The 14,176-nt window shown below is 41.6% G+C and overlaps 1 protein-coding gene across 1 annotated transcript in view; it reads right to left on the bottom strand.

The window, feature by feature from the left end:
* The window catches only part of Prkcq (protein kinase C theta), a 134,705-nt gene that overhangs the window by 58,171 nt on the left and 62,358 nt on the right, over positions 1-14,176 (bottom strand). Inside the window, exons 5-8 of the mRNA XM_050150573.1 lie at positions 7,002-7,164; positions 5,507-5,538; positions 5,331-5,416; positions 4,003-4,132 (exon numbers count right to left, since the gene is read on the bottom strand). Coding sequence (XP_050006530.1) covers positions 4,003-4,132; positions 5,331-5,416; positions 5,507-5,538; positions 7,002-7,164 — 411 coding nt within the window. The remainder of the gene's footprint in view (positions 1-4,002; positions 4,133-5,330; positions 5,417-5,506; positions 5,539-7,001; positions 7,165-14,176) is intronic.

Here is a 14,176-nt window from a genome sequence, read left to right as displayed (position 1 = left end):
GAAGGGGGGTATATGAAATACAGATCTCAGGAGAGGGGGAGGGGATGGAATGGGAAGGAAAGAATGTTAGAGCAAAGCAAAGCATGTCAGTGTGAAACAATGCCAAGGAACTGTCACGGAGGTTCTAAGCTTTGTGATCATGCTGTCAAGATCAATTCTGTCTTACTGAGTAGGCACCGGGGTTCCAGGGAAGTGAGACCTGACTGCGAGATGGTCATTTGCCTTTCTGTTTCTACAGCTAGGATATTTGGACTTCATTGTTACCTAAGAATTAATAATATATTCCATAAGCCTGCATGTCAAAGTTTTCTTTATAAACAGTCATATGTAGGAAATGACACAAACAGGACTTTGGGGCTCATCAAGGCATTCTTAAGGTGAGTTCTGACTGGCCAGTCACTACTGTGGTAATAATCGGTAAACCTAACTCCTCTCCTTGTCTCAGCTAAGATGCCATACTTAGGGCCCCCAGGTACATGGACAGTACTGAGGCAAGGAAAGGGAGACAGAAGAGGATGATCTACTTTTAAAAGGCCATCTCCAGCTCTTCAAAGAGAAGAGAAATAAATGCCGCAAAGTAAAATAAAAGGCTAATATATTTAATAGTTCGCCATCAGAAAGGTCTTTTTATGTGCTAAGAAACTGTCCCGCCTCCTCCTCCTCTCTCACTGGTAAGGCAGGTGCTTTGCTGATCTTTATTAGACACTTTTGCCCTCGTGACCCCCTGGTTGTAGCATTTCAGTTTTTAAATGTGAGAATTTTAGATCAAGAATGCCTTGTTTCTCTTTTCAGTGTAGGTCTGAGTACCTCCACATTCAGAGAATGGTAGCAGCATGCATATAAATACAATAAAAAGATAATCTATACTCATTATATCTTAATTCTGCTCTAAGAAGGCCCTGTCTCATCTGGGCACTTGCATTCACAGCCATAGTTGAGGATGTACTCTGTAGCTAAAGTTCCAGAGCTCCTCTCACCGGAGCCATTCACTGCTCAAAGGGACACACGTGCTTACTCCTTAATGAGGCAGCAGAAATAATTCACTAACCAATGCTAAAGAGGAGAGCAGGGGCTTCACACGAGTCAATCTACTAGAATTAAGATGGGGGTAGCCCAGAATCTAAGAGAGAGCAGATTGGGGCAGAGTGGAGAGTCCTTGGCAAAGTCAAAGAGGAAGGCTGTCATTTCACTCCAGGACTACTGAGTATAACATTGAAATATGGGGTCATGATCTTTGACCTGACTCTGAGCTATTGAGCTTTGACCTTGATCTGTTGGACCTTGACCTGTTGAACCCTGATTTTGACCTTAAGCTACTGGGCCTAAACTTTGAATTTGAGCAGTTATGAACTCTCCTCGGATGTGAAGATGATGGAGACATGGCAGGATGAAGATGAAGACATGGCAGGGCAGGAGGACGGTAATGGAAATCTGTCTCACAGAGGCGGCATCCATCTTGGTGGGCACACAAAGATGGGGACAGAGGTCTGGCACCCAGACATGATGGACTAAATCCACTTAAAAACCTGAGAGGGCTTTAAAAAAAAGGGGGGGGAGAGTTTAATACAGCTTTTGGCTGTTTTATGGGTGCCTTGCTGCAAAGAAATTTTCCTGACTCAGCGGCAGGAAAAAACTGGCTGTTTTAAAATGCCAGCTTTCTGGGCTGGGCCGCCATCGCGATCTCTGTCTGGCTCCTGCAGGAGACAGAACTTTTAAATGGAGCATTTGGAGTAAAATGCTACAGCTTGCTTGATGGCAATGTGGACTGCTGTATGCCTGGAACTGTGTGTGGCTTAGGGGCACCAAATGGCTCTGAGGCAGGAGTGGCTCAGCTCCACCAAGCTGAACTGTGCTAATCTCAGGCAAGAACTGCCATAATTACCGTAATAACAGCACAGTTAAGGTTTAGGCTGGGCAGGACACAGGTGGTACCGTATTACCTGTACATGGTGCAACTTAAGTTTTTAAGAACTACTTAACATTTTAAAAAATGCTCCTGGATAGTAAAAAAAAAATTACAGATTCACAATGGAACAGATTCAGACACTGTTGGATAAATGTACGTAGGCTTGGGAGAAAAAAAAAGAATATAAAGAATAAAGTTAATGTCTTAAAAAAAAAGGGTAAAGTCTTTAAAGAGACAGAGTTCAGATAGTTATAGATTAAGAGAAATAAAGAAAAATAAGCCACATAAAAATGAAAAATTCACAGAGACTCTGGATTCTTTATATTATTGTGTTTTCTTTAAATTTTTTGACTGTGAAGGAGCTAAATACAGAGAGACATTTCATTACATGGGCTGCCAAGCTAAACCAAAATGGATTTCATGAGGGTATTATGACTTCAAATTTTGGTCTAAGGACATGATACTTTGAAAAGGGTCTTCTTTTGTTTTCACAGAGGATGTGACCCTGTGGATTGCATCTATTCCGGTTTGGTATGATAGACCACGCCCTCCTGAAGGGTTGCTGTGAACACCCTCAAAAAATTGCTTCGCTCAATTGCCAACTGAGATGAAACTAGCACACAGGTTATACCATGAATGACCTAATTAACGATGCCCCCATTCAGCAGGAAGCAGTTTGGAGAAAAATAACTGCACCCATATTCCCAAATATTGTTTATAAATGTTCTTTTACATTTAAAGGGGGGTATGATATAGATATGAATAATTTGCATTGGTGTAGATTTTAAGGTCAATTTTGTTATATGTATATGTATTTCTGTTCTTGCCTAAGGTATTGTGATTGTGTAGTTCATTTAAAATGTAATGTATAATTAGGAAATATAGGTTGTTAATGGATAATAGTAAAGCTTGTAGTCATGTTAGTTAGATTTTCTAGATATATAGAGATATATTTCAGATAGGCATTCTTCATATCTCTCAAGGGCTGTAGAATATGGCATTTAAAATATTTTAATAACTTAGGACTTTTCATGACAATGAGACACATCTGCTCCTGGCAGCACCAATCTACTTCAAGAGGAAGATGGGCATCGAAGAGGCTCATTATAGAATTTGATAGCCATTTGGGCAAGAAACTGCTCTTGCCTGGACTGTTGCATAAAATGGACACAGAGAACCCGCAGAGAGAGGACTGCTAAACTTGCCTAAAGGTGAGATGATCTTTCGGGGTTCTTGATTCATGAAAGAGTCTGCGAGATATTCTGCAGGACACGGCAGAAAGTGACTGAACTGTCTTTGGAATTTCCTGCTTGATGAAAATCTCTGCTGGATACTATGGGCCTGAAGGCTGAAGATGGATGCCCCAACTGTACAAAAGAACTTTGGGTGACTGTCCAGGCAGCAAGATGTCTCTGTCATTTCTAGAGTTTTCTTACTTCTTATTTGCTTAGGTAATATTATATCCTTCTGGAGTCTTTGATGGCATTGAAGAATGGTTAGTTATAGTTATAGTTTTCCTTTGTTATGGTAAAAGATAAAATAGATATAAATATTGTAACTGTAATTCTTGCTTGATAACTGTTTTGTTATATGTAATTTTACTATGTTAAAGTTAAAGCCCTTTTTTGTTTAAACAGAAGAAGGGGAAATGATATGGGAGTGATTTCTTTCTAATCTGTTGCTTTCATTGGTTAATTAATAAAGAAACTGCCTTGGCCCATTTGATAGGCCAACCCTTAGGTGGGTGGAGTAAACAGAACAGAATGCTGGGAGAAAGAAGCTGAGTCAGTGAGACGCCATGATTCTCCCACTCTGGACAGACGCAGGTTAAGATCTTCTCTGGTAAGCCACCTCGTGGGCTACACAGATTACTAGAAATGGGTTAGATCAATGTGTAAGAGCTAGCCAATAAGAGGCTGGAACTAATGGGCCAAGCAGTGTTTAAATGAATACAGTTTCCATGTATTATTCCGGGTATAAAGCTAGCAGTGTGGGCACTACAGAGGTCACCACTCTCAAGCCTCTCATCTTCCCACCATGATGCACAGGCGGCATCAGGCTATGCGCAGGACCCACACCCACCCCTCGGCACTCACCATCACACTTGAGTCCTTGCCTCGCCAGCCCCCACAGCAGGGTCCCGCAATGCTCGCAGAAGGTTGGGCTCTTGTAGTTGTAGACTTTGAATCTGTGCGGCATGTCAATCTTGAATCGCTCCTTGTGGAACTGAAAGAATGATGAAGACCTGACTGCACGTGTGTCCCTAGGTCTCAACTTCCCATAATCTCCTAGGTGTACGGCTCACAGCGATGGTAATGAAAATGTGTAGCAAGGGGCATTTAGCCATCAGACTGCCTACCACCTTCCTGAGGTACCTGAAGAAGCCTGCAGCTCTTCCAGGTGAGGGCACATGTGGCATCATGTGTCAAAGCATGTACCAAGCACCAGGAGGCTCATAGCTGATGTCTGAAGTGGCTATCTTGACAGATGGGGTGACCATGTCAGGAAGAGGGGATATGGACCCTTTTTTCAAATAGGAGCTAAGGAAACACGCATTTGGTACTGCACGATGCTGTTAAAGAACATTAGGTCAAAATGGAGGAACACCTGAATGTTGAGAGGTGACCCAATGGCCTCAGATATGACAACTGGAGACACCTGATCTGATTTTTGGGTAGGGTTAGTGAACACCTGTAGGGTGAAGGGCTAGAATTGAGAACCATGAGCAAGTTACACAGTAGGATTTGAGGACTTGGTCAGGACAAGTAGTGTAAAATATTTTATATTGATTACATATTGAAAGAGTAATAGACTTGGCTCAATTAAATATATGATTAAAATGAATTTTACTTGTCTATCCTTTAGATTACTTTGTTAATTCTTGTGGCACTGAGGGCTGAAGCAAGGGCTTCTGCTCACATGCTAGGCAAGTATACTACTACTAAGCCATACTGCCAGCCAACTTTGTACTTTTTATTTCTAGACAGAGTCCCATTGAGTCACACAGGCTGGCCTTGACCTCACTTTGTTCCTCTGACAGGCCTTGAACTTGTAATCCTCCTGCCTCAGTGTCCTGAACTGGTCCTATGGCACCATACCCTGTCTGTTTCTTCTTTACCATGGCCACTTGGAAAGTTAAAATTCCACACGTGGCTCTCATTTGACTTCTAGGGGACAGTATTATTCCAGGGTTAGGGGAATAACAGAACACCAATGATAACATCCTCTTGAAGGTGCAAGAAGTAAAGATAACCCGGAGAACAAACTATTACGGTCTAAAACACATATCCATTTAGCTCAGTTTCCTGACAGCTTATTTTCACCAGAGGCTCTGGTAGCTATTGAGGTTGAGAGTGAGGCGGCCAATATGACTTGCTGGAAAACGTGGAGAGAGTAAGGAAATGGAATCTAACTATGCCAGTACCATGGTTTCTCGGCTGTTGATAGCTGAGCCTGTGCACTTGGCTATCACTTTGTCGATGCACTTCTTGTGAATTGCTGCATTACATTCTGAAAAGAGACAATTGCCACTTGTGATTTCTGGAGGAACAATTCAATGCAAAGAGTACTGAGGATACAGCGGAAATGCCTTGTACTTACGTCGGCACTGGTAGCCCTGCTTGTTCAGCCCCCTGTAACAAAGCAATGTGGGATTTCAATGCATGTTCACATCGACAGTCGCAGCAGAAATGGTCTATAGGTAAATGAGATCTTGACATTCCTAAGACCACAGAGGATTTCCCCTGTGTCCACATGCATCACTTGCTAAGAAGGTAGTTTAAGTTTATGTTGTTTTACTTAAATTTTTAAAATCAATTGAATGAGATTAATTTTCTTATCATCTTTGCATTATCAAGCGAACAGTTTACAACTCCAGACCAAATGTATCCCAAGCTCCTAGCAACAAATTTCTATGCTCCTCACTAAAAAAGTCAGTGCCTCGTTTAATTAGGAGTGAGTCATTCCCTCACTCATTCTTGGCTTATACACAGATGAGCGCACTTATCTGTAAAGTATCTATTTCCTCATTCTGAGAGTCTAAGAATATCTGCTATCTAGAAAACAGCACTGTTGATTAGAAACAAAGAAAACAAAGGAGGACGGAGTGATTAGAGGAAAAACAATTAATGAAAGTTCATCCTAATCTGCTGGCTTGAGGAGACCCCATGAAGTGGGAACTTGTGCACTAATGATTCTGCAGGAGCCAGAGGGGACCAGCATCTCTTAGCGGGCACAGATGTTGAGAGCAGAAACAGGCATCATTTCGCTCCCCTCTACCGTAGCTTTTGCTGTGTGGTTACACTGATCTCCGAGATAAAGACACCCAAGAGCTTCATTCCAGCCATTTGTTACCGTGGGAGAGTGCTGTGTGGTGCAGAGTGCAGCCAGGCAGCGGTGGAGCTATTGCAATGATGAAGGTGTTGACTATAAAATCTCACAGCTCTGCTTGCAATAACAATACACCCTCATCTGCTCCTTCCCTCATATACCAGCAGCCTCTCATTTAGTCAGAAACAAAACTCCACTGGGCCTTCTTATGGTTTGGATGGGAAATGTCCCAAAGCCATGTGCTAATGTTTTGGAACCAGGAACTGAACCATAAAGAGATGGGATCTGGCAGAAGGAAGTGAGATCACTAGAGTGTGCCCTTGGAAGGAATGCTGGGACCCTGGTGCTTTCTCTCTCCTCTCTTGCTTCCTGGACACTTTAAGGTGTTGTGAGTAGCCCTGTCCTGCCTCAATGTCTTGCCTTGTCTTAGACCTAAAATGAAGGGGTAGGCAAACTTTATTGAAACTGTCAGCCCAAATGAGCCTTCGCTTCCTAAAGGTGATAGATAGCCTTGGGTGTTTTGTCATAGTCAAGAAAAGTTAACTCATGGAAGACTCTCTCTGGAGTGGGTTCCTCTCTTCAAGAGTCACGTTATAAAAACCTTGTGTTGAATCAGGCTCTTTAGACCTTTTCAGTGCTGGTGAGCCCACTGACCACCATTCGCCAGTACTCGGCCCTTCACCCTCCCTCACGGTAGAGTTCGTAGTGCTTAGCAGTGACAGAATGCATATCTTGAAGCTCGAGAGGAAAACATCAAGTATTGTACCAGACAAACTCATGGCAGACAGAGCAAAACGTGGGCTGAGGAAAAAACGTGGCTGTGAACTCATGGCACTTCACGTGGTGGACTTTGGCCTGCTTGATGGCTCCGCGGCGATGATGTAAGGCGAAGAATCCTTCGTTCTCAAAGTCGCTCATGTCCTTTGTGTCTGGGGAGAGAGAGAGGGGATGCAGTGAGGCAACATGATGGTCACAGCGGGGCAGAGAGGGTGGGCGCTTGAGGAGAAGCAGAAGCAGTAAGTGCTGAGCGCACAGTGGCCTTCCAAGGGCTTGTGGGGATGGGAATGGCCCTAGGCTTCTGTTATTAATTTGGCAGTATGGAATTGCTGCAGGAAGCATTACTAAAGGTTTGGGTTGGTCGAGTGTTTGCTTCTCTAGTTCAGCTAGCCCTCTTGAGTTTTTTTTTAAACCAGAATCCTGACATTTCAAGTCTGTACTTCCACAGAGTATTGTGACTGACAGTGACGTGAGGATAGAGAACTCTGGTGCCAGGACGCTTTGCATAGCGTTGGGTTTAGACAGGGTACCAAAGATGGAAAGGTGTTACCTAGCCCTTTGCAAGGGCAAAGAACTTTGGGGAGAAGTTTAATATTCTGGTTCTTGTTGGGTATAGTGATCAGATATACAAGCTACAGCCTCTGTTACTATAGAAAGTGCCGGAAAATGAATAGTTTAAGTTTTACATGCCTAGGTCATCTTGTGTCATTTACTTCACACTGTCAAGTTGGAATGTTTTTTTCAGTCAGCCCTGGGCTTGTGGGTCTCATTATCCATAGCATCCTATGCTCAGATGAAAATTTCCCAAAGGGTTGAAGGAATCTAAGATTATAGAACCCTGAGAATACCTATAATGCCTAGGCTAATGCTCAAGATGCACAAAATGGTAATTCACTAGGTTGTGCAATAAACACTTCAGCAAAGGGAGAAGAATCAACATGGTAAATAATAAAGAAACAATGAGAACTGTAATCTATCACTAAAGCAAGGATAATAATCATTATAGTGCTTAGAATCATAATTTGTAATAGTTTGGAGATTGTTGGATCACTTGCTGTTTCTTTTTATCTGCAAAAATGGAATTTTAGAATTAGCACTCATTATATTTCAAATACATAAAGAATCAACAATATGGAACTAAATTGCTTCTATCATGGCTCAGCAGTGAGAGGTCTAACCACACGCTTGAGGTGGGTATATCTACCAAGGTTCCTTACTTTCCATTGTCAATAGTGGCTGGTTGGGAATGCAAGAACTAGACACACGAGAGTTTGGTTAGGCAGAGGCCTTTTCCTAGGAACCCATCTGAATCTAGTTTAGGACTCACGTTTCCTTGGCAGCCATTCCTGGGTCTGTTTTATGGAAATCGCAAGCGCCTATGTGCAGGGAATTCCCCATACTTTCCTCATAGTTCCTCAGCTGGGCCACAATGCTCTGCCCACTACTTTCAGGATAGATTTTTCAGGTGACTTTATTTGGAGTTAGGAGGGAAATAAACTGGGCTTGGTAAGTGTGAGTGAGAGACTGTCACTAGGTTAATAATTTTCTCCCTCAATTTATGAAATAACTATACAGTTAAAGCTATAAATTATGACCTGTATATGTCAATTTTTAATAAAATCAGACATCTCTGTTTTAGTTCAGATGTAATGAAATGGAATGAAGAAAGGTATAAGACATGTGTAATTTGTAGAATAAATGAGCATTCTAGAGCCCTAGCTGTATTATTATAAGTATGTATATACACCTCTATTATCTCAATCTATACCTATATCATTTATATCTATGTATGTATGTAAATAAACTTCTATACATTAGACTACAGTAAACTTAAAAACATTTGAATACCCCAGAAACTAATTTTTCATTACTCCTTCTAGGGGCTCCCTTTCATCTCTAATCTTTACAGTCACTATAAGGGAATGCCTGCGTATAACATAGACTTTCTTTAAATCTCTTGGTATTGGCAGTGTTTAATCTCTGAGATGACGTGCTTGGCCATTTCTTCTGCACAAACAGCTCCAGATCTTTTGCTTAATTAACTCCTTTGCCGTCAATCAAGCACTGATAGGTCCTGAGCATCTAAATTTCTGAGCTGAGCATTCTGCAGAGTTCTGAGGTTTTATTCCTAACCATTGAGCATCTACAGCTAAGCCAGGGAGACACGAAGGACACACAGACAACAGCGCTAATTACAAGAGGCAGCATGTGATGGTGTAAAATAGATCCAGATGGTTGGGGGTCTAGGAAAATAAATTACTAAAGACACCAAGTAGAGAAAGATGAGAATTTAAGGGAAAATATTGAAAACTTACAGATCAGAGGTAAAAAAAAAAAAAAGACTCTTTTGGCATTGACAATTGTCTAAGAAGTTGAAAAAAAATAGGGACTTGTTCAGAAGGTTCAGTGTCTCAGAAAAAGCTATGTTAGCAGATTGGTCAAGATATATGCCAGACTTTTAGGGTTTAAGAATCAAGGAACTGGATATATGCTCCTATCTCTAGCCCAGAAGCAATCTCAGCTTGCTAATCACTTCCAAATGAATATTTAGTTTCCTCCATAGACGTCTTTACTGAGAAACAAGCTGCTCCTAGGGTCCACTGCATGCCCAGCACTAGAGGGTCCCCAGAAAGCTCAGCGGCATCTTTGGAGGTTCCTTGTCTCATAATGTCATATCAGGGCCCTTCCTTTTTTATTATCTCATTATTTTTTTACTTTTATTTTTAATATATATTTTTTCTTTTCTGTTTTCACTCTGTAAGTCCTTTGCATACATTATGGCTTCCACTTTAGTATAATTGTGGGATTCTGAGTGTGTAAATGAGTGGATCTCTGTTTCCTGGGCCCTCTCTTGTGCTCTTTTCCTTCTGTTTTTCCAACTCTGATGTGTTGGGTTTTGTTTCAGATTGTATTATATTTTATTTTGCTTTGCTTTATTGCCATCCCATAGAAGCCTGTTTGCTTTCTAGTGAGATATAAAAGGGGTGGAGCTGGATAAGAGGGGAGGTGGGGAGGCCCTAGGAGGAGTAGAGGGAGGGGGAAGCCATAATCAGTATATATTATGTGAGAAAAAATAATCTATTTTCAATAAAAGAAAAAAAATGGGGAAAAACCCAAAGGAGCAATGAAGAAAGAATGACTAGCATATACGAACTGTATCTACAAGAGCTGGCAGTGAGGGCTGGGATGTATCTCAGTGGGTAGAGTGCTTGCCTCTCAAGCCCAATGGTTATATTCTCACGGTACATAACACCGGTAGAGTGATGTGTGCCTCTGGTCCTGTCCTAGCACTCGGGAGGTGGAGGCAGGAAGATGAGGAGTTGAAGGACATTTTCAAGTATATATCAAGTCAGTCAGGCCATCTGACATCGTGTCTTAAGAAAAGAAAAAAAGAATGAATAGAACAGAAATGTCACAGCCGGGAAAGAGAAAAGAAATACCCAGAAAGGCAAAAGGTTAATATATGTATTTTTTCAAGCTAGGAAAAGAAGGCTTAATATAGGACCTCTCAGCAATGAGGAGGAAACCACAGAGAAAAGGGAAAGTTGACATTAGAGAGGAAGTGTATTGATGGCGCAGAGCTGCCAGGGATGAAGCGTGAGGTCAACAAAGAGAGGGACTGTCTCTGAGACAGAGGAACAGGAAGAGAAAACAGCTGCATCCTAAAGCACACAGGCAGAGACAAAGTTGCCATCAGTTACCCTGGGCCAAGGCCAACCTTCAGGGTAAAACAAGGGTGAGATACCCCAAGAAAACAAGAGCTATGAGCTTGTTAGAAGGTAAATAGGCCTTTGAAAGAGCTATTATCTAGGAACCAAAAGAAATTGAAAGCTACTGAATGGGGAACCCAACCAAACCATCTAATTATCATGTATTTCTGCTTATATTGCCTAACTTATAATCTAGTCATAAAGTGAAATACGTAAGAGGTGGTTTAACAAATGCTGTCCCGGGGCTCGTACTGGAATAATGGAAAGATACACACCTCTGCCCCTGCCCAGCTAGACCCTATCGGCCCGTTAGCTTGTGAAAAATATAAACTCACTTGAAAGGAGAGAACATGCACAGAGAATGCTGATGAAGGGGTTCCCCATTGGAAAACAACTGCCTAGGCAAGTGTCTTATCAGTTTGGGTTGCAAAAGGTGCACAGAGACCATAAAAGCTGGAGTAGAAGGAGCCAGATTACATTTCAAACGATAATATCTGTCAGTATCATTGACGTGATGCTGCGTTTGTAGGCACGCAAGAACTATTGGATCATGGAGGATTACTCCAAGGTTCCAGAAAGACACCAAGGCCTGACAATCAGTGACAGGGTTGGATTCCCTGCAAGGAAGTCCCAAGAGCCCAATCATTGCTGATGAATACTAAGTTGAAACAGAGACTCCAGGGTGTTGGAAATACCAGGATTGTGGGATGTTTGCTAAGGAAAGCAACAGGCACGACATAGAACCAGACCAAGACAGATCACATGTGCAGGCAACAGAATTAACGGGAAGGGCCATTTGAGCCCAGATGCTGCCACTGAAAGCCTTAGATGCCAAATATGGAGCTACATGGAAAAATAATTTATTTCCCTTGCTGAGTTTAAGTTTTGTTATTTCTTTGCTATGCCACTAAATCTCTTTTAGGAAGAGAATGTTTACTCTATGTCATTGTATATATTGTAAGTATAAAAGTTGCCTTTTGATTTTACAGGGGTTCATAATTATGAGATTGCTTTGATTCTCAGGAGAGATTTTGGACTTTGGGATTTTTGAACTGCCTTAGAACTATTAAGACTGAGGGGCTTTTGGAGATGAACTAAGTGAATTATGAGATGGCTATGGGCATTTGGGAGGTCAGGAGCAATGTTCTGGATTAAAGGGATGTGTTAGGGTTTTAAGTGGATGGGGGTGAACTTGTTCTTGTTAGTCTTCCCTGGCAATGTGGCAAATTTGGAGTCATCTAAGAGGCACACTTCTGAGAATGCCCATGAAGGTGTTTCTGGAGAGCTCTTGCTGAGGATGGAAGATGGGCCATACTATCTCACCTGGGCTCCCTGATGAATCAAAAGAGAAAAAAAAAATAAGTTGCAAGATGAGCACCAGCATCAAATGGAACACTCGCGTTCATCTCTCTGCTTCCTGGCCCAAGGCACGGAGTGATCACCTGCCTGTGTGACAATGCCACACTCTGAAAATACCTCTTACTTTGTAAGAGACTGGAACTTCTTGCTGGCCCTCACAGCCAGAGTTAACACACCATGAGGTCACTGAAGACTGCTGTCCTACTGTGCACACAGCCTCTTTGCTTAAACTGCCTTTCAAAGAATAAGCAGCAATCAAACTTACCTGCCTCGGATTTCCCACACTATCAACTTTTAGAACCTAATCTAAAGCATAGTTACAATTAAAAGTTACATACTCTTCTTGCCCCAGAACAATATATGTGTATCAGCACATTGGCTGAAAGCAGCAAATAAAGAAGTGGAAAGCAAATTCCCAAAATCCACCATAAAAGCTGAAAACAACCATTAATGGATATTGGTTGATAAATAATGATGTTTGCCGTCTGCGCTAGCTGGGATCAGTCGCAGTCAGTGATTTAATCTTCTCTAAAACTGTTAAAGATTTCTGTAAAGCATCCCATTCCTTCCCCATGTGATGTTTTCTATGCTGCTCATTAAAGACAGAAAGAGGCCCGTTGTTAGAGACAGACAGCACACCACCCAGGCAGGTACCATTCATACATACAGACATGTAAGGGATGTACAGACACAAACACAATGCATACCACACACACACACACACGGACAGACACACACACACAGACAGACACACGGGCAGACACACACACGGACAGACACATGGGCAGACACACACACACGGGCAGACACACGGACAGACACAGGGACATATGCACAAGACAGCCTTTAGGTAGGCACAGATTAAGATGGAAGGCACAGAAAGCATGAAGTATAGAATTCAAATCTGGACCTGCTCTTAATGAAACAACTCCAAGGGGGAAGTGCTTTATCTCTTTCCTTAATGGGGTACTGATATGCTATTGGTTACTTGGACTTAGTTACCAATGAGCTAGAATCTGCACAGCGTCGTGGTTTTGCTGCCACGATCACCCCTCTCCCCCATGGTTGACTGTATCGCTTCAATTTTGAGCCCAAACAAATTCTTCCTTAATTTTTTTCATAACAATGATAAAAAATAAAGCACACAGCTATAATCTCATTAGTAGACCTAAAAAGTCTAATAATCATGCCTCAAGATTTCCAAACTTACCTGGTAAGTGTGTAAGTTTTCCCTGTTTGTCTCATAATGGTATTTGAGTCTGGGCATATTAGGACTTTTATATGTTAAATAAAGCGTTGTAAATATCTGAACTAAAACTCATTTTGTGTTGCTATAATTTGAGCATCCTGAATCCTAAAGTCCAATATCCAAAAATGCTAAATATATTTTGAGCACAGATAAGATCCACAACTGGAAATTTCTTTGCCATAAAGCATTGCCTCAGGCACAAAATGATTTGAAATAGTATATAACATTATCTTCAGGTTGGTATGTAACACTTGTATGAAATATAAAAGAATATTCTGTTCAGACTTGGATTTAAATCCCCAAATAACAAGTACCCTCAATTCCCTAAATAATTCAAAATCTAAATCCTTTCTGGTCTTAAGCATTTTTGGATAAGTGATACTGAACCTGAAGTAAAAATAATTTACTAAACACAGCTTATTGTTGTTCAGCTCACATGCTTATTGTGTGGCCTAGGATTTTATCAAGAGTAGCACTTAATTCACAGAGACAGTACTGCCTGACTGCCCTGGTGCCCAGTGTATCCACAGTGCTTCTAAGCTTACCTTCTGCCATTCGGGTTTATGTGAGACACAGAACTGAAACTCTTTGGCCGTGCAATTTTTTTTCCTTCCTTATTCCTAAGAGGATGTGAGGTGACTAACTTTAGGCCTTTGCATTTGATACTAGCTTTACAGAAGATATTTTCAGTTTCTTATTTCATATTCTAGGCTAGTGGAATGCTGGGTCTAGAACACCATTTATAAATAGGCAATGTGTTTACACACAGCAATGCAGGAGCAGCCTTTTGTATTCAGAGTAAATTCCCAAACTAAAATAGAGAGACTGTGAAAGCACCAGGCTCGT

Source organism: Alexandromys fortis, unplaced genomic scaffold (genome assembly GCF_014885135.2).
Source record: "Alexandromys fortis isolate MF-2015 unplaced genomic scaffold, M_Fortis_MF-2015_v1.1 scaffold_69, whole genome shotgun sequence".
In the NCBI taxonomy this organism is placed as follows: Eukaryota; Metazoa; Chordata; class Mammalia; order Rodentia; family Cricetidae; genus Alexandromys; species Alexandromys fortis.
Note: the sequence above shows the minus strand (reverse complement) of the source record. Positions and strands in the feature narration are given on the sequence as shown.